This window comes from Scleropages formosus, chromosome 2 (genome assembly GCF_900964775.1).
Source record: "Scleropages formosus chromosome 2, fSclFor1.1, whole genome shotgun sequence".
In the NCBI taxonomy this organism is placed as follows: Eukaryota; Metazoa; Chordata; class Actinopteri; order Osteoglossiformes; family Osteoglossidae; genus Scleropages; species Scleropages formosus.
Window position 1 is genome coordinate 17,349,735 of NC_041807.1, and position 22,032 is coordinate 17,371,766.

At 41.7% G+C, this 22,032-nt stretch overlaps 2 protein-coding genes across 12 annotated transcripts in view; both read left to right on the forward strand.

Moving 5' to 3' along the window:
- Positions 1 to 1,282: 1,282 nt before the first annotated feature.
- On the forward strand, positions 1,283 to 17,984 carry usp15 (ubiquitin specific peptidase 15). Of its 8 annotated transcripts, XM_018747577.2 has the most exons (23): positions 1,283 to 1,371; positions 2,725 to 2,852; positions 3,178 to 3,308; positions 4,775 to 4,901; positions 5,321 to 5,466; positions 6,841 to 6,885; positions 9,392 to 9,453; positions 10,546 to 10,632; positions 12,418 to 12,562; positions 12,922 to 13,095; positions 13,317 to 13,475; positions 13,605 to 13,829; positions 13,963 to 14,046; positions 14,129 to 14,223; positions 14,325 to 14,513; positions 14,932 to 15,044; positions 15,248 to 15,523; positions 15,675 to 15,745; positions 15,982 to 16,097; positions 16,543 to 16,692; positions 16,907 to 17,010; positions 17,101 to 17,189; positions 17,597 to 17,984. In XM_018747577.2, the coding sequence occupies exons 1-23, from the start codon at positions 1,283 to 1,285 to the stop codon at positions 17,804 to 17,806; spliced, it is 3,015 nt and encodes a 1,004-aa protein (XP_018603093.2). In that variant the 3' UTR covers positions 17,807 to 17,984. The 8 variants fall into 8 exon arrangements, with proteins under 8 accessions (XP_018603093.2, XP_018603094.2, XP_018603095.2 ...); XM_018747578.2 differs by lacking the exon at positions 6,841 to 6,885; XM_018747579.2 differs by lacking the exons at positions 6,841 to 6,885; positions 10,546 to 10,632.
- Positions 17,985 to 20,905: 2,921 nt separating this feature from the next.
- The window catches only part of LOC108931610 (protein MON2 homolog), a 30,576-nt gene continuing 29,449 nt past the window's right edge, over positions 20,906 to 22,032 (forward strand). For all 4 annotated transcript variants that reach the window (XM_029249311.1, XM_029249320.1, XM_018747496.2 and 1 more), the window contains exon 1: positions 20,906 to 21,387. In XM_029249311.1, the coding sequence (XP_029105144.1) occupies positions 21,271 to 21,387 (117 nt within the window). In that variant the 5' untranslated portion in view covers positions 20,906 to 21,270. The remainder of the gene's footprint in view (positions 21,388 to 22,032) is intronic.

The following is a 22,032-nucleotide window of genomic DNA, read 5'->3' on the forward strand; positions in this document are numbered from 1 at the left end:
ATAGTGAGTGTAATGTATGAGAAACACTGGAAAATGCTGTCAAAGCACAGCTGAAATAGTATAAATTGGATTTTTGTTTGAACATGTAAAATTAATTACAACAAGAAACTTAACTGAATACAGTTACTCCAAGAATTTCTCTCAAGACTTATTTCCCTCTATAAGATTGTAGGCTGGAACCTGAGAAGTAAATGACACTGATGATAGGACATTCAAATCAGCATAAAACAGAATTATGGAAGCTAACACATTTGCACACTTACAAAACACTCCATAATGAGCACTGTACACAATTAATAGCAACTTGTTTTGTTTGTGTACTACAGTATTCTTATTTTCAAAAGATTAAATTACATTTTTAAAATGCATAAAACATGTGTAACCAATTTTTTGCAACAACTATTACACTAATGTGATAAAAGTGTAACAAATGTATAGAATGACACTTAAAAAATATTTGTATTAAAAGTTTTTAAATGGAGGTTTGGGATTTCTTGTTTTCAAAACAAAAATGTTATGATTGTTTTATTATTGAATGCTGGGGCAAGGAAAATTTATTTAAATGTAATCCAGATATCAGATCGTAGTGAGATGACATATATAATAGTTTTAGTATACTTAGTAGTAGTTCAGTAAGTATTTTAATATTAAGTATAACATAGATAATAGTTTTCCATTCTTGCTGATAATGTCATTGCAAACAATACTACCATCTGGGTTTATGTTTGTCAGTGACAAAATTAAGCTTTAACAAAGCACATATCCATGCAATGCCCCATTCTTATATTTTCTGTGAATTTACACATCTAACAGTTGAATAAACAAAACTGATCACAAAAAATGCATTATAGAAAATAGATTTGATCAGCTCCTTGAATTTTCACATGGATCAGTAATTAGTGTATACAACATTAGCTTAAAAACTTCTCTAAATCAGTTATATCTGACCATTATGAATTTTCCTGTTTTAAATATAGTCTTTATTTTACTTTAGTTGATTTTATTAACATAATGAATAGTTGTAAAACGTAGTGGATAGCTCTCTGAGACATTATGTTGGAAAAAGAACCTTACAAAAAGAAACAAAGGCTACTTTTCTCTCGGGTTCTATCAGCGATAAATCACTGTTTTTACGTCACACCAGACCTACACTCTCGCACCGTTAAGTTTTGGTAATAACTCGAGCCTTGCGTACCGAGGACGGTGATTGGCCGAAAGCACTTTTACGTCACACTAGTGACGCTCCTCTTTCCCACGATGCAGTGCGCCATGTTAAAGGAAGATGGCGGAGGGAGGAGCGGCTGATCTGGATACACAGCGAGCAGAGGTCGCGGGGTTGCTGAAAACGCAGCTGCGGAAGGGGGATACCTGGTGAGAGAGGGCCGTGCGGCTCCCCGGAGCTGTTTAGCCCATGCCCGGCGACTCGGTGCGGCCTGTCAGAGAACGTACCGGGGGATAGGGACGGACACAGGCCGCAGCTCGCAGCAGGCGCTACATTCCCGTACATCTCACCCGTGACCCGGTCAGCGCCGAATGGGTCTACCGGCCCCGGTGTGGCGGCGATGCTTAGACGTGTTGCCTCCGTCCCAAAGACGGGTTCGGGAGAGCTGAACAGGCGGAGCTGCCGATGTTAAACGCGGGTCTCGTGAGCCGCACACTCCCCTCGGCTCGTCCCGTCAGTAGGGGATGCGCACCTGTCAAGAGGGCTTGGCGCGCCGGCGGAGGCGCGCGCTCTCACGCAGGCTCGCGCGAGCCACTCATTGAAACGTGTCGCGTGAATGAGCCGTTAGCACTTGTGGTGTGCCGTGTGGCCGCAGGGGACGGGTGACGCGGATATTTTGCGAAGAGCCTGAGGCGACAGAGCGACAGAATGAGATATGACAACACGATTTCTAGAAGTAAAATTAGGTTTGTGGGCAAACAACTTAGTCTTAGATTAAGGTTATAGGATTAGGAAGAGGAAGTCCGTCCTCGCTGACAGAATAATAAATATTAGTTCAGGGTGAACCTAGTGACTTTTACTCGTCTTAACTGGCCTGAGGAGGTTCGTGATCTAAAACATACTGTGAATCAAGTCCTTGGTTCCGTTTTTACAAAAAAAAAAAATAAAAAATTATATATATATTATATATAAAATAAAAGCCACGTGCCTCTGGGAAGTGGTCTGTAGAAATAACTCAGTACCAGAGTTAGTAATGCTTTGCTGGAATCTTCTTCTTCGTCTGAATCTTTTGTTTTAGCGTATTCACCACATTCTGACTGGCAGTAGGATGATTCTCATTCATTGTATATCCAATAGGTAGGTTTGTGGATGACACTTTAATTCGTAATATGAGGGAATAGTTTGAATCCCATTGTTGTTGCAGTACCCTTTAGCAAGGTACTTATCCTTCACTGACACTGTAAGAATGACTCTGCTGTATAAATGGCTAAATCATTATGAAATTGAGTATTTTAATCCAGTAAATCCACTTGGTCAAAATTGTTACAGTACTAGAGGTTAATAACATAGTCAGCAGTACTGTTTCAAGGGTTGTTTGTCTTCTGGTAGCAATGAACGGAAGACAGTGATCTCAGTCCAGGGTTTAACATGTGAGTATCTCCACTGTACACTATTAATCTTCATTACTTGCCAGCAGTCACAGGTTCACAGTACCTCCACAGCATGTTCTGAATTGAATCCAGTGTGTGACACAACTTGCAATTCTTTTTGTGTTTATGCAGGTACCTGGTAGACAGCCGCTGGTTCAAACAGTGGAAAAAATATGTTGGTTTTGACAGTTGGGACAAGTATCAGATGGGTGACCAGAATGTCTACCCTGGACCGGTGGACAACTCTGGACTTCTCAAAGGTACTTGTTTGCCTCTTCCCTGCTGATGCTTATAAGAATGACTGTGGGGTCCTCTACTGAATTGGAAGGAATTCATGAGCCAGTCGCTCGTTGTTCACCAACAGCAAGAAGAGATTTTGTAAGATTCCTAATCAGCATTCTTCTCAGTTTTCTGAGAGGATGAAAACAGACTGGCTGATTAAAATTGGCCTCAAGATACTAGTCAGGATCATTTACCTGCCAGCTGCAGTTGCTTCTCACAGGAAGTGCCCTTGTGAACTTTGTGTTATAGTGTTGCTTTGTACAGTTATATGCTCAGCACAACACAGTTCTGCTTTGTGTGCAGATGGGGATGTTCTGGCCCTTAAGGAGCACCTTATTGACGAGTTGGACTACATCCTGGTTCCCACGGAAGGCTGGAATAAGCTAGTGAGTTGGTATGGGCTAACAGAAAACCAGGAGCCCATAGCTCGCAAGGTAGGGCTCTATCAAACGTACTGAAGTAGTGCTGATTCTTCTCGGTGTGGAATCTCATGCTGGTCTGATCCATTAATTTTCTCTGCTTCTTGAAGCATTGTGCGAGATTTTTGTTTGAGTTACTGCTGCCATGTGCTTGAAAGCAGCAGGTGTGGTTCTTAAGAGCTATGGATGTGTAGATATGTCTCAGCTTGAAAGAAATTGGCCAGTTAAGACCTTAACTGAAAATAAACTCTAGGAATGCATTATTTATTAAGTATATTTTAGTACAGTATTAAATTCTTGTTCTCTGATAAGATTTGTTCATCCACTGATTTGGATTGTATAATGATAATTTTTCCACTGGCTGGGAATTAGACACTGCTGTGGTCTTCAGTTCAGCCAGTCATGGCAACATGGCCACTGCTGTGGTGTCCCTTTTAACTGATCCACCCCTTTCGCCATGTATGTGGGGGGTATCAGATAGCCGGGAACATTTCTATTTTCAGAGTAGACTGGATGACACAGGCGCTTCAGGGAGCCATCTGTGAGACCAACATGGAGGAGGTCCTTTTTCTTTTTCACCTTTTGGGTTTCGAGTGTGCACGGGTTGCCAGGAAAGTGGGTCTTGGTTTGTTCTCAGCGGTGGTTCCATGAGACTCTTAGGAACTTCTTCGACTGGGCTGGTGTGGTGTCCTTGTTTAAGGGGATGAATGCACTACTGAAGTCAAAGTAGAGCTGCATGTCAGAGGGTTAGAGAGAGTGAGAGAAGGGAGAACGAAAATGAGAATTATAGAGGTTAATGTTTTATTGGAGTGAGACTTTTTGTTTTGCCTGTGCTTATGGTGACTTGAAACAATGTTGTGCACTAAGGTAAACCTAAGCCATTGTACAAACTTTATTCAGACAGCTCATTGCACCAACAGTTTATCTCTGAGGGGGGAGGTTGGCAGTTGCAGGGACAGTGTGAAATAAATAGGATTGTACCGTTCAGCTGTCTGTGTCGTGGTGCTAAATTAAGGGTCTCCTGACAGACTATATGTGCCTAAAGGGTTTACTTTCAACCAAAAGATAATGAAATCTCTTGGCCAAAGTCCATTCTGAAAATGCAAGTCAACATTGTATGCTTAGTTTTTTTTTGTCTAGCAAGTGGACAGGATGATCTTTTTTAGGCTTCTTAGGTGTCAGTAACTAAAGGCAGCTGAACACTATCATTTTTATAATATATATAAACTTTCATGTGCTTTTGTTTTCATGTTGTGATGGCATTATTGTGGAAATTGGTAGAATATTTTTTGTTTTCCAATTTGTTTTGAAGGAATTACTTTTTAATTTGGGTTACATTATTTTTATGTTTTCAAAATCAATCACTTTTTTTCATCAGTTGTAATATTTTGTGCTTTTGTAACATAACTTGAAACGATAAAAAAGCCAAAAAAACTGCTGTCCTTGAAATGTGTATGACTGGTTGTTCCTGTGGGATGCAGGTGGTTGAACAGGGTATGTTTGTGAAGCACTGCAAAGTGGAGGTGTATCTCACGGAGCTGAAGCTGTGCGAGGACAGTAACATGGACAACGTTATCACCCGTCGGTTCAGCAAAGCAGACACAATTGGTGAGGACATTTATTCAAACCACCCCTTCTGTCCTTGCTGCTTTTTCAGCTTAGTATTTTAGACTTCAGTATTTAAGGTTATGCTCTTGCAAGACATGTTAATGCTTTGCTCGAGTCCTCTTTCTGACACTGAACCACATACCCATCCACCCACATATGAATGCACACATTTTCAGGCTTAACGTTAATTTTGCCATAATACGGAAAACTGATACTGCAAATACAGTAATTAAAAGCTGCCATTGTGTAAAAAGCATCTGCAGTAACTGTAGGCTGTATGTTTCTTCTGTCTTCTCTATAAAAGCTCCCAACTCTTTGTGCTTGACAGATATATAAGTGCCAGAGTTTGTAGCTATTTGTTATTCACTGGAATAAGGATAAATCTGAACAATGTTCTTTGAGTTGTCCTCATTTTGTAGACACCATTGAAAAGGAGATGAGGAAGCTGTTCAGCATCCCAGACGAAAAAGAGACCCGTTTGTGGAACAAGTACATGAGCAACACGTTTGAACCGCTCAATAAACCGGATAGCACCATCCAGGACGCAGGTCTATACCAAGGACAGGTAAATAAGAAGCATGTTCAGCACGCTGGTTACTTTACCAGTGCAGTACACATAATCTCACACAAATAAGGCTTTTGACAGTACAAAGGTGCTTCTAGGCAAATCTTACATAGGGAATTCCAGGGTCATTAAAATTCTTAGATTCCCATACAGACATGAAAAGTCTGTGTGTCTAGTCTTGTTAAATTCAGGGATAGTTAACACTGTGCAGAAGATCCTGTCTGTGGGACTTCTTTTAATTCCTTAAATTGCCTTAAAACAGCCATTGAATTTTATTTGCCTTCTGCTCCTCCTTCAGTGCCCTAAAATCAAGCTGACCGTTTCAGAATTGTGGAGTCTCGTATGAAGGTGTAAGCCCACAAATTTGGTTGTGATGCAATTCTTGTATAAAATTTAAACAGTCAGTGAAGAATGTTCATGTGGAGAACCAGTGTGATTGCTGAAAGTTAAATACACTGTTTCAGATGCTCTCTCCTATCCAAGGAATTCTTGTTCTGCGACAGTACTGTGGACCAAAAAAGGGTCTTAGATGGAACAATGTGTTATAGGGATATTTTTCACCATAAGAAATAATGGGAATTTTTAATGTGGACTGATATAATGAAAAGACTCAAAAGCATGCAGACCTATTCAGTGTTTAATCTTTTCTAGAGGCACCTTAGATAATTTTTAGTCAAGTTTTAAACTTGAATAAACAAAGGAAATACAAAAGCTTGTCTTACACTTGATAAAACTACACTTGGTGCAAAAGAAGCCTAAAAGAAGCAAGATGTGAGTAGAAAAAGTGAACTGTTACTCCACAGAAGTGGATAGTGTGTGGGATGCCTGTGGGGTGAGGGTCACATTTATTTTGCTTTTCCTACCTAATCATTACTGTATTTAATACCCTTCCATCCTTATTCTTAATTTACCAGTGTAATAACATTTACTGTATTTGAGTAAATTATTTTAGTATGTGTTGTAGGTATTGTGGTCACTCAGTGAATGAAACACAGTAGAAGCAGCAGGCGATAACATTATTATTATGGAAAACACACAGTATGGCACTGTTGTATGTGGCTCTAATCCTGTACCAAATTTCTCAATTTTTTTGTATTTTATGTTGGTGTACTAGGTTAGTTAAAGCTAAATATTTTTTTTCCAGTTTCCTGTTTTAAGGCCTTATGCTTTGAGCCAGACGAAAAGGGTCCACTTACAATCAAAGGTGCCAACCTGTAGGAAATCAAATCAGAGTGTCACCATTGAACTACTGGTTATTATTGTTACTGTTGCTCAGAGTTTCTGCGGTCTTTACCTGGGGTGTGGCAAGTCTTAATCTGTACAGGTACAGTCAATCTGTACACGTGTCATATTGTCATTTATTTCCTCCTGTAGACAACCACTAGCCAGGAAGCTGATGTCAATAAACTTCAGCACACGGTAGCTCACATTCAGCACCTTTGTTCATTTTGGCTTGCCACTTTTTTTTTATTCTTTATTTTAAACTGTAATGTAACGTGGTAGCCTGGCTCAGCATAGGCAGGAGGGTATGCCCCTTTTTGCATGTGTTCTGCAAACTGTCAACTAAAATATTCATTTTTATATGAGCAACAGCTGTAGATTTACAAAATGATATAACCAAATTCAGTAAGTATTTCAGTATTGATCAAGGGGCTTCATTTTGTCATGCTGGCAAATAAGAATTACTGCTATACAAATAATTTAGCAGCTGTCAGTTTTACACACCATAGAACAACTTAATGCAGTAGTGAAGTCTAAATCCACTACATTGCTAGAGGTAGTATGTAGCTGATGGATAGTAACAACATAGTTCTTTTTTATAAAGAATTTGCAGTGAGTAGAGTATTTACATAAGTACTTACTTGATATAGAAGTAATTTTTTTTTCCATTTCTAAATGTTAAAATGAAGCCAGATGTTAGTATTTGACATGCTCTTGTATAATTTTTATATTCAGTAACAGAATAATATTTGTAAGGCTGAAATGGTTAACAAGCTTACCATGCACTGCTGATGTATGGCCTTCCTGTTAACAGCATGCTACACAATAATGTTTTAATTTTTTATTTTGTTTAAAGTTTTTGTTTGGTGTGTAAACAACCCCAAGTCCTGGCACACTTTGATCCAATATAAAACAAGTGTCATTTTAGCTTGAGGCTCTACTTAATTTTGAAAACTTACAGATTTCAGGTGCAGATTATAAAAATGCAGTGAAATGCTTGTTGCTGTAAGATGTCAAAGTACTTCATGCACCATGGAAATTCCTTTGAGTGATGTCTATTTAAGTGTTATAGAAAAGTTGTAATTTTCTATCTAGACACATGTCCTCCCATTCCTACAGTTCTTCAAATTCAGTGTTTTGCCTTCAGTAATTTTGAAGGATTGCTAAGGGTACAGAAGTGGAACTGCAGTAAGTGCTGTGCCACTTGGGGAGCCCTGGTGCACCCTAGTGTCATGGTTTGGGGTCCTGCACGCTGCTCCGGTACTGAGTCCATGCTGGATGTGTGGGTCAGTGAGAACTGTAGGCTGAAACTCAGCACACAGTGGCTGATGTCTCATTCCCAAGTCATGGGAATGTGCTACACATGGTGTGAATGAGTTAAAAATCTGAATAAGAATAGCAGAAATTCCAAAAATGTATTTTTTTTTGTTTCACAATGTTTTGTTGGAAGGGCGAAAAGGGTGTATATCTGCTTTTTTTTAAATTTATTTTAAAGTTTAACCCTAAATTTTTCTAAAACATGGGTTGACTTTTTAACTTTTTTTCTTTTTGTTGTTGCTGTAAAGTACCTTCGTTCTTGGTGCGTACATGATGGTGCAGTTTGGGAATGTAGTTACTTTGTTTAGCTAAATTGGTAAAATGTAATTAACTCGAGTTTGCAGCAGGTTAATGTGTTTGGTTTTAATGTTATTGTTCACACTTTATTTGCTGTTTAACATGGGCTTCCAAAATTTCCCCTAAAGAATTCCGCGTATCTCCTGTCAAATGTAATCATTGTCACTTTGCCCAGTTTGTCATTTTTAGCAAAATTCGTTATAGGGTTGCTTTGTTTTGCATTGCTTGGAGGAGTTGAAGTGTTAAAATGCAAACAAGAAGGTGTCTCTGTGGAACCTTAAATCATGTCACATTACAAGTCAGTGCATTTTTTTGTTCTTTCTTTCTTGAGGCTTTTTACCCTGTACAATTGTCTTATAGACATGTAAAAAAAGCGTTCAGGAGAACACTTACAAAGATGGATGTCTCTGTAAAGGATAGGATCACGCATATGATCAGTAATATGTTAACCAGATAAAATAGTCCAGGTCAGGTGCTGGCTAGTGTGTAGCTGTCCAGCTTTGAGGGTGTATTAGCACCCGTGATGTGGGTGTTGTTTGGTTACAGTGAAATTAGTGTTTGATGCTTGTCCTTCACAAGACTTTATTTATTTATTTATTTATTTTTTTTTTTTTTTTTTTTATTCACCACTAACAGTTCTTTCTGTAGCTGCGATTGCTTCCTGGCTTATGGTTTTTGTTCAAGTTCCTCATTTCAGGTATTGATTTAATCTTTCTTAGGATAACCTATTTAGGATTAGATGCTGTTATTGGCTATATAAAAGATGATCTACTGTAAAAACACACTTTGGGACCTTCTCAAAATTAAGGTTTCTTTATATTTTTATATACATACAGACTGTGTGCTATTTAATAATACACATGCTGAAAATGTGTTAGCCAGGAGTTCATTAAAGATTTTCCATAATTTTCAGCATGTTGCGAAAGGTGGTTGTGAACTTGTAAGCAACTGATAATGAGGAATGTTGAACATATTGTTGACGTCCATAAAGTGTAATATCTGTTTAAAATTGCCAAGGCCCACAGCTGAATGCAGTGGTTTACTTGAAAATGCCGGCGGAACATTTATCGAATGATGGTTCTTCTTGCAGGTTCTTGTAATAGAGCAAAAAAATGAGGATGGAACCTGGCCAAGAGGCTCCTCAACACCCAAGTGAGTGTGTGCCTGTGACGTTGCTTTGTTGTAGTCTGACAGCGCTGAGGTGAGGGCTGCTCACATGGTCTGTGCTTGCGAGGTAGATTTTGAAAGGGCCCGTCTGCTCCTTTTGACTGTAAAAAATTTGAGTGTTGCCTGTTAAAATGACACAGACAGGTCCACCCAACTCCCTTTGACTGTAGGATTATTCTGTGGAATTTATTAATAAGAGATGGGTCCACACAGCTGAATTGTCAAAAGTTTCTTGTCCAATCCCACTTGGGACAACAGGGAGAGCTCAGAATCAGAATCAGAACGAGCTTTATTGCCAAGTATGTTCACACACACAAGGAATTTGTCTTGGTGACAGAAATTTCCACAGCACAGACAGAATGACAGTGACAAGATGCAGATGAGAAGATAGAATATGTGAATAAAGGATAAAAAATATAACGTACACAATATACAAAATTAGTTAACCTCTGGCCCCCTGTTGAATTTTTTGGCCAGTAACTATCATAATGATAGGGACAGAAGCACTAAATATGATGGTGATGTCTGCAAGTCTTGCAATGATGGGTCTACTCCACTGCTCCATGTCTGTAGTAGTGGGTGTGAGGTGTTAGGAGTGCTCTGACACAGTAACTGTACTCTGACATAGTAACTCTGGAGCCCTGTATAACCTTTTTTTGCCCAATTGCAGCAGAGAACATCAACTCCACTTTCTGAATTGTGTAGCTCTCCTGCATAGCTGGAATACCTAGAAGGACATCATAGTAGATGCACTTAGATTGGCTGCCTGCCGGTTAACACCTCCCTCACAACACATACTAGTGACTGGCTGCAGGGTTCCTGTTTTCTGAACGCTGATTGCTGTGTCTTCAGTCTCAGAAAAGCCTGTCATTTGATTTTGTTTATTTTGCTGTATGACATCATGAAGCCATGTTTAACACACAGATGTCTTAAGTTTTGCTTCAGGTGCATATTGAACTGTTTTTGTTGTTGTATTTTATAATTTCCATTTTACTTTTTTTTTTATTTATTATTTTGCCATTTAGTGCTTGTGCAAACTCTGAGTCTTTCTAATTAACAATATTCTTATCTTTGAAGGTCCTCAGGTGCTTCCAATCTATCAACTTTACCAAAGATCTCCCCTTCATCTCTCACAAACAATTATAACAGCTTCAACAACAGAAAGTAAGCTACTGTGGGTTTGGCTTGAACCAGGGAGATTTGTCTTAGCTTTTTACTGCATGGATTTGTGTTCCATCAGATGTCCCTCCACCACAGGCCTTGAGTACTGGAGTGGGTGGGACCTGTGTCTGCCACTGCTACATTGGCACAGCTGCATGTTGTAGTGGATGTTGTGTATTATTCACTGATTCTAGGAATTATTTTAATGCCCTTCTATGTAGATGGCACTGATAGGCACATGAGTACTGTTTGCAAATGCTTGTGCTGAGGTGTTGTGATCCAGTGAATGTCAGTCTTTTTGCCTGTGTTCACTGTGATGGATTTTTCTGGTTTTAATCAGTAGACAACAATCAGACCAGGATGGTGTCTGATCTAACCCTAATGGCCTTGGAAGCAGTTTGGCAAAAGTGTTCTTTCACACATTTTTATGTGTGTAGTAACATGAGAGATTTTTGAAGGGGAGGTTTCCAGCTGGCTTCATTCAGCCTTCGATTGGTGCTTGAAGCTACATTCCTGTGAGTCAGATGTTTCTCCTCCTAGGGGATAAAATGGACTAAGTTGGTGTTTAAGCTGTGAGCTGACAGCAGCAGAATAGCCAGGCAGGATTTCCATGGCTCTGAGCCCTGCAGCTGAGTGTCTAGTCTTTTCAGAGGCTTTCCCCCAGACACCAGATAATGCGCTCTCCTTCTTGCTCTCCCTCTCGCTCTCCCTCTGTCTTCCACTCCCACCAATCACTCCTCTGGAGCTGCCTGCTTTGCAGTGCCTGCTGCCTTCAGGATGCTTTATGCCTGCCCTACCTATAAACCACTACTCTGGTCCTGTTATTTAAGTGCAAGAATGCCTATGCATAGAGCTTATTTGCTCTGTGCTGTGCTGCACTGCTTTCTTTTTAACAGATTTAGTTATAATTGATCAGAAAAATCATAAAAACTGCTGAGGAAAGAGAAGAGGATCTGCTGCATTTCTAGCATGTGTTAAACCGTCTGCGGGGACTGTGCAGTAGTTGCCCCCCCCACTTCCCCGCCCCTGTGACTAGCGCTGCTTATTCCACTGCAGGCTCCACGCTGCTGTAGATTTGCTGCTCCAGAAATGCCTGACTATAAATAGAACCTCCCAACGCATCAGGGCAGTGATGTCATACCTGCTGCTGAACCCTCCACTATCTCACCTGTGACTGAAGCGTGTGCACTCCGCCACTCTTTCCTTCTCTCCTGTTTCTTTCCCTCCTCCCATTCCTTCTGTCCTTCCCGCATCCGGCTTCCCCTCCTGCGTGCGTGCAGGGCATGTAGTGAGGGCCGGCTATGAGATGCTCGAGTGCTGCAGGTGGTGCTTGAAGGCGGAGTGTGGGGAGCTCGAGTTTGAAGCCAGGGTGGAGAGCAGGATGGGCTGTGAGGGGGGCTTGTCACATCGAGGGTACAGCTCTCTGCACTGTCCCAGGGCTTCTGCTGCTGCTTTTAGTGTTCAATTTTTTCCCATTTTTGTTTGGTTCTTTTTCTTCATTTTTTTTCCATCCAAACAGGAGTGCAGTAAATGTTATTTGCTCCTTTGATTTTTATGCCTTTCAGTGTGGAATGCTCAAATTTTATTTTATTTTTTCCTTTTCTCCCATTTACCCATTGCATCTGTTTGTACCCATGGATCCTAAAGTGTTGCTTGTATTGGTGGTGGAGAGTGCAGCTCTTACAGCTGTTATCACATGTTGTAGTCTTACAATACGTTGTGTACGTAGGAGCTGGGGATATGTTTCTGCTGCACTGGGCATAGTCTTCTTGTCTCTTCTCTTCGTAGTGTCAAAAACTCCAACTACTGTCTCCCGTCCTACCCACCCTATTCAAGCTACGACTACACCGACCAGGGTCGCTCCAGTGAGAGGCCAGGCCTCTGTGGCCTTTGCAACCTGGGCAATACCTGCTTTATGAACTCTGCTGTGCAGGTAGGTGTGCTCCACTCCATCACTTGAAATAATACATTATTTCCTTATACTATGTTATATTTCAGTACCAATGTTCTGCCTTTTCCAACTTCTATCAACTGAACATTTTGTAGAAAGAATATCTTAGCTTTTCCATACTAAGAGGCAGTTAAAATTTGTAACAGCTAGCAATAACAAAATTTCAGAATTTGCTTAACTTGCTTCCTCTATATAATGTCAGTGCCTTTAAACAGTCCTAGTTTAGTTTTTAACATACATACTGCTTTTTTCAGCATCTGTTGTTTCTTTTTGTTTTATATTTTATTGCTTGAAAGGTTTTAAACTTTCAGAGCTCTCCATCTCTCATTTTTTTACTGCAGTGTTTAAGCAACATACCTCCGCTCACGGAGTACTTCCTGAAGGACAAGTACCAGGATGAGCTGAACATGGACAACCCCTTAGGCATGCGGGGAGAGATAGCAAAGGTTTACGCTGAGCTTATTAAACAGTTGTGGTCGGGAAAATACAGCTACGTCACACCAAGGCCTTTCAAGGTGTGTGGTCCTCAAGGCATACCTTTAAATTTAGATTAACACAGTAACCCTTTTTCATAAGTGTCACTTTGTTCCCAGATGCTTTGGTTACACTGGAAACAATCAGCAGAACTTAACGTCTGTGCCTAGACTGTGATTATTATTTGACTCGCAAGCCAGACACTGGTCTTATAACGAGTGTTAAACCAGGACCCTGTTTGTGTGTGCTTGTTTACTGACAGACACAAGTGGGACGCTTTGCCCCCCAGTTCTCTGGCTACCAGCAGCAGGACTCTCATGAGCTGCTGGCCTTCTTGCTGGATGGCCTGCATGAGGACCTGAATCGGATCAGGAAGAAGCCCTACATCCCACTGAAGGATGCTGAAGGAAGGCCCGATGAGGTATAACCAGTGAGAAGGTTCTTTAGGACAGTCCTGTAAACCGTGAATCACTGCTTGCTGGGTGTTAGAAGTAGTTGCGATACAGCAGCCTCCACTAACCAGTTCTAATTTGTTGTCTGTCTTTGAAAGATTGTTGCTCAGGAAGCCTGGGAGAACCACATAAAGAGGAACGATTCTATTATTGTGGATATATTCCACGGCCTCTTCAAGTCCACTTTAGTCTGCCCTGTGTGCTCAAAGGTCTCTGTAACCTTTGATCCTTTCTGCTACCTGACACTACCCTTGCCCATGAAGAAGGAGCGCACTTTGGATGTTTACCTTGTACGGCTAGACCCCCTTGCTAAACCTACTCAGGTAAGGCACTGTTCTGTTTCCTGTCTCCAAAGCAATGGCACTGCTTATAACAACAGAGTCAGTGGTTTAGCAGAACTTGGTTTGTGGATAACTGCAAACTAGGCAGACTGTGGCCTGTTTCTCTGTCTTTCAGTATAAGCTGACTGTGCCCAAGGTTGGATATATCTCAGACCTTTGCACCTCTCTGTCCGCCCTGTCTGGTGTACCTGCCGACAAGGTAAGAATCACATTTTCGCTTTTTAAAGTGTAGTAAATGGTTTATAATGCAATGTCATTTTAACATCTCCTTTGCCTGCTAGATGATTGTAACAGACATATACAACCATCGGTTCCATCGGATATTCGCTTCAAATGAGAACTTGAATAGCATCATGGATCGGGATGACATTTACGTGTGAGTACTGAAGAAACTGCATCTCTGCCAGTCTTTTGCTCACGGTGCTGGATAATGATCCCAGTTCTTCTTTGTTCACCCTTGCCCCTCCATGCGTGCAGCTTTGAGGTGGCCATTAACCGGGCAGAGGACACGGAGCATGTGGTCATCCCTGTCCACCTACGAGAGAAATACAAGCAGTCAGGATACAACCACACCAGTACTCCCCTGTTTGGCCTGCCCTTCCTCATAACTGTACCCCACAGCATCAGCGAGGACAAGCTCTACAACATGCTGCTACTCCGGATGTGGTACGGTCCTCCCCAGACCACTCAGTACTGGTGGCTTGTAGAGCTGTGTGTGGTTCTGTGTTGTGTCCATTGCCTGCACTCTACTCTGATAGTGCAGTACCAGTCATCATTCCCTGCATACACAGATCTTCATCCTGATAAGTGTTATTTATTGTTTTTTATTTAGTGGAATGTGCAAAGCTGCTTGCATAAAGTAAAACTTAAGCCAGTTTAAGTGCAGTAAAGTCAACGGACCATAGTGCAGGTAGCTTGTGTCTTTGACTCCTGTGCTGTCTGTTGCCAGCTGAAGATTTACAGTGTGTGCATTGTAAAGTTGCCTGTACAAATTAAATCAGACAGAAGAAATTTCACATACTTTGAGAATGATTCTGTTCATACATTACAGTCTGAATCTGTAACGGAGGTTTGTGTTTTGCAGTCGCTATGTGCGTTCTGCCCCTGATCAAGAGGAGACAGAGGACACGCACACCTCCAGAGAGCATGGCATCAATGGCAATGTGTCCAACGGTGTTCTCGAGGAGGGTTCTCCCAGTGAGTCTCCCCTTTTCTGCTTTGTTTTGCTTTTGTCTTCCCTTTCCTCATTAGAGCGTTGATCTTGTTTTGCTGTTGTAACTAAAATTTTATCAGCTAAATAAATAGTGTGGAGAAACCATAATAGTAGCATATTGCTGCTGTTCAGGGGAACTTCAGTTATGTGTGGCTGACAGCTGGTGATTGATGTGGACCCTCTGAAGGTGAGATGGAGACTGATGAACAGGATGACGAGTCCAGTCAGGACCAGGAGTTGCCATCAGAGAATGACAACAGCCAGTCAGAGGAGTCTGTTGGAGGGGACAATGATCTGGAGAATGGGATTGGTCCTGAGCAGATGACAAAAAGCCAGCAGTCAGAGGGCCACAAGAAGCGCCTTTTCACATTCCAGTTTAACAACATGGGCAAAATGGACTTCAGCTACATCAAGGAGGAGCCACGGCAGATCAGATTTGATGATGCAAACCTGCGACTCAGTGGTGAGCTCTTGGGGATGGTTACTTTTTTTTTCCAGCATCTCTTAGTCAAAATGGCACATTCGTTCAAATTTGAGGAAGTTGTACTGAAGATAAAATTTGCCCAGGCACATCATAGCTCTAACAGTTCTGTCATGTTGATGCTTTGTAACAGACAGGTCCTATCTTACTTTGGACTGGGAGCCTGAGCTAAAGAAGAAGTACTTTGATGACAGTGTAGCAGAGGTATGAGTGGGGATGTCCAAGTTATAGGAATTTTTTTTATTTTTTTTTTTTTTCCTCCCCTTCAATAAATTTACTTTGAGAAATTCTACCATGGTGCGTAGCACTGTAGTGTAGATGATCTCAGGTAAAGTTAAAAGTAGATTACTACAACTTTCCCCTGTATACTTTTCTTTTAGTTTCAGCTGCATTGTATTTGTCAAGTATAGGTTTTTTTTTTTTTGTTTTCCCCTCCAAAGGACTTTGAGAAACATGAAAGTATGGAATATAAACCTCAGAAGAAAGCCTTCTTCAAGCTGAAGGACTGCATAGAGCTTTTCACTACAAAGGAGAAGCTAGGAGCTGAGGACCCATGGTAAGAACTTGAGAATATCTCAAGATAAAGCAAGAGTGCTTTTAGAAGTGCAGTCAGAGCGAATACGAGATCACAAAGAGAAAGTTGTGTCTCATCCACTCAACATCTCCAGCTGATGTTCCTTACTAGCAAGACTGCTGCTCTTGTTCCTAACAGCAAAACTGGGTTCTCTAAACCTGGTCTTGGAGCACTACAGTCCAGCAGGCTTTATTGAATGTAGTATAACTGGGTGCAGATATGCCACACAAAGTAACTTTAGAAATTAATTTTTTTTATTTAAAAAAAAAAAAAAAAAACAAAACAGATGCTGTGATCCTATGACCAACTATAGTAACTCCTTTTTACCACTGTTGTTTATCATGTCATACATGCATTTTCTGATGGCCATCACATGGTTATGTTCACCCCTCCGACCTGAGTGTTGTTTATTTGGGATCCATCCCAGGTACTGCCCCAACTGCAAGCAGCACCAGCAAGCCACAAAGAAGCTGGACCTGTGGTCACTTCCCCCAGTACTAGTGGTCCACCTCAAACGCTTCTCCTACAGTCGCTACATGCGAGACAAGCTGGATTCACTGGTAGACTTTCCCCTCAGGTACTCACACTGCCCCTGGACTCAGCTCTTTCCCGATGCCAGTCCTGAAAATTACATTTACCTGTCATCTGTGTGCGTGGTTGAGCTAACACACCTGGCACACCCCTACATCCATGCAGTTTATAGTGTATGTTACCAAATAACTTTTTTTTTTTTTTTTTTTTTTTTAAAACTTATGATACTAAAGTTTGAGTTAATCTCCTTGTCTCTGCAGTGATCTGGACATGTCAGAATTCCTTATCAACCCCAATGCTGGCTTGTGTCGATATGATCTGATTGCAGTCTCTAACCACTACGGGGGAATGGGAGGTGGACATTGTAAGAAAAATGTTTATTTCTTAATTTTCTGACTTGACCATGATTGAAAGACTTGGATTTGTCATGTTTATAAACTTTTTTAATTTTTAGATACTGCCTTTGGTAAGAATAAGGATGACCATAAATGGTACTACTTTGATGACAGCAGCGTATCACCTGCGAATGAAGAGCAGATTGTGGTGAGTTACTGGGTCCACAGGGCTGTTTTCACCCAACCCTATTAAAGTTTCACTTTACTTTCACATGTGCATTTCCATACAAAGATGTTACAAATGGTCACAATGGCCAGAGATGTTGTCTCACATATACATTCAGACTTATTCACTTAGCAGGACACTTTTCTCCAAAGCAACTCACAATGTTAAGTTACTTAGTTATTTACAAATTTATTCAGCTGAGTAATTTTACTGAAGCAATTTTGGGTTAGCATCTTTCACAAGCTGGAGGTGGGAATCAAGCCTGTGACCTTTTGGATCCAGAGGCAGCAGCTCTAACCACTACGCTACCTGCTTATTATGCTACTTACAGTGGTTAATGGGTTGTGGATTTTTTTTTTTTTTTTTTTTTTTGGGTGGGGGGGTTGCAGTCCAAGGCAGCATATGTGCTCTTCTACCAGCGTCAAGACACTGTCAGTGGAACGGGATACTTTGCTCTAGACCAGGAGGTTTCAGAATCGGGCTTGGCTCAGGGTGCCACGGGTCAGAGCGATGAGGACTTCAACGAGAATGACAACGAGAATGACAATGACGGTGAGGAGCAAGAGCTCAACTGCGATGTAACCATGAACATCAACTGAGGAGTCCAAAGCCATACAGCGAACTGTGCAGAGACGCACCGCCCCTACTGCAGAACGACATGCTCACATAGCAAAGTCTGTCTGGGAGAAGAAACACTGTACAGGGGTATCCAGCGGAGCAAATTGCTAAGCAATCAGGGCTGTTTTCGCCCAACCCTATTTAAGTTCAGCGATCAGAATGTATAGGGTTTTTTTTTTTTTTTTTTTTTTTTTTTTTTTTTTTTTTTAAATAAAGTAACGGAAGGGGCATTAAGTCCTAACAAAAGTGGAGGTAAACTTCAGTATTTGCAACCTTTCGGTGCATACTGTCAAACACAAAGGAATGTCAGCGATTTCTGTGTTGTTTTTCGTGTTTCTCATTTCTTGTAAGACAAGTTTGCATATCATTAAATTTTTTGCCTTGTAAATAATTTAAATGCGCACTGAATATAGGTTTTCATAATGTGGTGAAACTGCTGGACTGTTATGTTTATTACACAGTTGTTCTGTTTTATAGGCTGAATTAGTGCCACTTGTAACTGCAAATGTTTCACAGCTGTTGACAGGGTCTTCATGTTTCAGATGTACTACTAGAGCACCGGTCTAAACTTAGGTTAAACTTGTCTTTGGGAGTTTATAGTCCCATGACTAATGTACATTTTTCTAGCAGAGGATCAGTCCATCTTTATTTTTGAATGCTGCTCTGAGACTTACTTTGAACTTTTGTTACATAAATTCATTTGGATATAAGCCTTATACATATACTCTCTCTGAAAGCTTTCCCATCGACCATGTATGCCCTGAAACTTAACTGCTCTTTCTATGGATCCAAGTGAGTTAAGTCAATAGCTTCACCAGAGCTTCAGGATTTCTCTGAAACATCTCCACTGATAGTTTTCTTCATGTTAAAATGTAGAGGCTTCTGAGATTATGGATATTGGTGATAACACTCATTTTGTCTTTTGCATCCAAATAGAAATCACCATAGCCTTAATGTAATCTCAGACTGCAACGTTTTCTGCATTGTGGAGTTGTGTCCCGCATGAGCCTGCCAGGTCCCGGGTCTACTTACCCCCACCCTCACCTTCTAACTGACATTTTTTCAGTAAGACCACAGAGCCAGAATGTCTGAAATGGAATGGGTGAGGCTTCCATCGCTGCTTCTACTGATGCCTTCCGTTTGTTGTAGCCTAAGGTCCCCTTCCACCATGTGTTTGTTTTCTTTTTTTTTTTAAATTTTTTTTATTTTTATTTAAATCGTTTTGTCTAATGTGAACTAGAGGGATTTCATTGCCTTTAACTTGGCTAATATGAATGCTGGGGTATTGCTCTGTATCTTGCACCTGGGGCTGGGAAGGGAAGGGGGGTAAACATATTAATCTGAATGAGACATTGAATTCATTAGACTATAAATAATGTACATACGAGTTCACTCTGTGAGTGCACATTTGGTAAATTTATTTATTTATATGTTGGCATTATCACAATAAATGTATTTAAAATCCAGGAAAAGGCTGACCTACAGGACATGGCAGATCCTGCAGCTGCGGTGTCTTGTTGGTGAGCCTTGCTGGTTCTGTATTTTAAGGATGCGTTTTAATTTGGACTTTAAAGTTAATATTGATTGCCCGCATGAAAGGGGGGTTTCAATGTTAGCTGCACTTGAGTTCACTTGAGTTTACATTTGAGATGTGCATGTGTATTTATATACAGACTTCAATAAAGTTCAGCAAAGCCTTAACCTTCTCTTGTCCTTCCCCCCCACAGCTGAATCCACATTTGCCTAGACCAAGATGGTAGTCTTGTAGTTTTAATATTTTTTAAAAAAGTAGCACAAAAGGTTGCGTAAAGTTGTTTTTTTTTTTTTTTTTATTTTTTAAATTGCAAGTAATATCGCATCCATGCTTTTACGTAGCCGTGTGTTCAATGTTCACCTTTCGGGCTAAAATCACACAATTATACTGCAGTATCGACAATGGCCAAAAGGGGGCAATAAAGGGCTTTCAAAGTGGACTTGCGCACTCCTAGGCAAATGAACTCTGGCTGTCGGTATACCGTATATTCCTTAATATACCATGTTTTAACAGACCTATTTAGACTTTAGATATTACCTGAATGCTTCAGAACGGAAAGTAAAGGTAGGGCAGCTGCTTTGGACTCAAAGGACTGGGGGGGTTTGAATCCCACCTCCTGCTGTAGTGCCCTTGATCAAGGTATTTAGCATGAAATTCTTAAATTACCCAACTGCATAAATGAGTAATTTTGGAAATAGTGGTTCGAGGGCCTGGTAAACTGGCAAAAGATTTCACAGATCACATGCACCTAATGTACATTATTATTCTATCTATTCTATTTAGTTGACTACAGGGTAACTTATAAAACGAAAAAGTTTAGTGATTTTATCAAATTTATACAGCAGGGAAAGGTAAACCACTTCTGTGCCCTCCAAATTACCTGGGAAGCCACGCAAAAAGGTTGCTGAGAGTGGATTTCAACTCCCTGGCACTTAACCTCGCTACCCACTTCGCTCAGTCAAGGTACCTACAGGAGGAGGGGATTCGAACCGGGAACTTTCACAACATCCCTAACCACAAGGGGACCCGATCACTGAATCCCTGAGAGCAATGACACCTGAACTGTGGAAAAATATTATACGGGTCTGAGCATTAATGGTGACAGAAACGTGCACATTTTGAGGCAGGATGGTTAATCGTTCACTAACTCATTCACGCACCATCGTTACCGCTTGCCCGGTGCGTGTCGCGTTGCTACGGAGCCTATCCGGAAGCACTGCCAGGCGTGATTAGGCTAGCGCTTTTCAGTTACAATCAATATTTTTAAAAACCTATTTTCCTGCAAAATATTTCAAACACGGTAATTATCCTCCGAGCGTAAGTTTGCATCTATAGTAATTTATTGAAAATGACATGAGGCCCCTGGATACAACGTATTTCCTCGGCCTCGTCTCCAGCTCCGCCGTATGAATGTCGGCACCGCACCATTAGGCGGCGCCGCAGCAGTTCGAGCGGAAACGGGCCACTGTGTACGGAAGTGACGATTTCACGTACAGACGTCGCTGTTTACGGAAGTGGCAGTGACGTGTCACCGTACGCTCGGGCATTGTGGGATTGGAGCGGCGCTAGAGCCGAGCGCGGACGGCCGTGTTCGCGGTGGATGGTTGGAAATTGTGACTAAATCTTTATGCCGGGAGCTGAGAGCGGACAGGGCGCTGACAATGACGGGCTGATACACGGCCGTATGCGAACGTCAGTGCGCCCAGCCGTGTGAACGCCGCTGAGCGGAAAGAACGGAGCATCGGCTCGATGGACGCTGCTGCTGCTGCGGTGCGGCACTCGGGGCTCGCGACGTTTCCCGGCTGGTGAAAAGCGCTCGCTCGGATCGCGTCCGAGGATCGCTGTGTGTGTGTGTCAGCACCGCGGCGCTTCGCCTCACGAACTGGTTTGGGGAAGAACTAGGAAGTCATCATGTCCACGATGACGACCAGCAGCCCCGAGGCGGTGAAGAGATTCGTGGAAAACGTGCAGACAGACCTGCGGTCGCTGTCAATGGAGTGTAAGAAGAAATTCCCCCCAGTGAAAGAGGTACACAGTGAGTGAGTGTGTGTTGTGACTGCTCTGCTGTAGTACCAGGATACACAGTGTGACACGGCACTATACGCACTTCAATTATCATTCCTGAAAATGTGATCACAAGTGAATTGTAATGGAACAAAACTTTTATTAATAACTGTTAATTTGAACAGTCAAAAAAATACAGTTGATCCCTGACTTAGAGAGACTGCCACCTGTCAAACTTCTTGCAGTTACAAACTTTTTTTTGGGAAAGTATTCACTGTATTATTTCATAAAGAGAGCTAATGTGCCAGTTGACATCGCACACCTGTGCCCACACACACTGCGGTCATGAATCGTAAGTGCGGCCTTAGCCTAGGGTGGTCGACACCCGGCTCTAGCTCCGAGCCCATGACCGTGTCTTCGCAGTGCTTTCTTACTTGAATTGTGTCATTAAATACCCCTACTGGGCCAATCAAAATGCGCAGATGCGTGCACGAGGCATTCCGGCTCACCAGAGAGAGAGAGAGGGGCTGTCTGCTAGCCTGCTCGAGGGGAGGGGAGGGGAGGGGAGGGGAGGGAGAGCAAGAGAGAGAGTGCGTGAGAGTGTTTTTCTGTTCCCATCCAAAAAACTCGCCGTTGCCGCCCATCCCTCGGAGCTGCCATGTTGCTGAC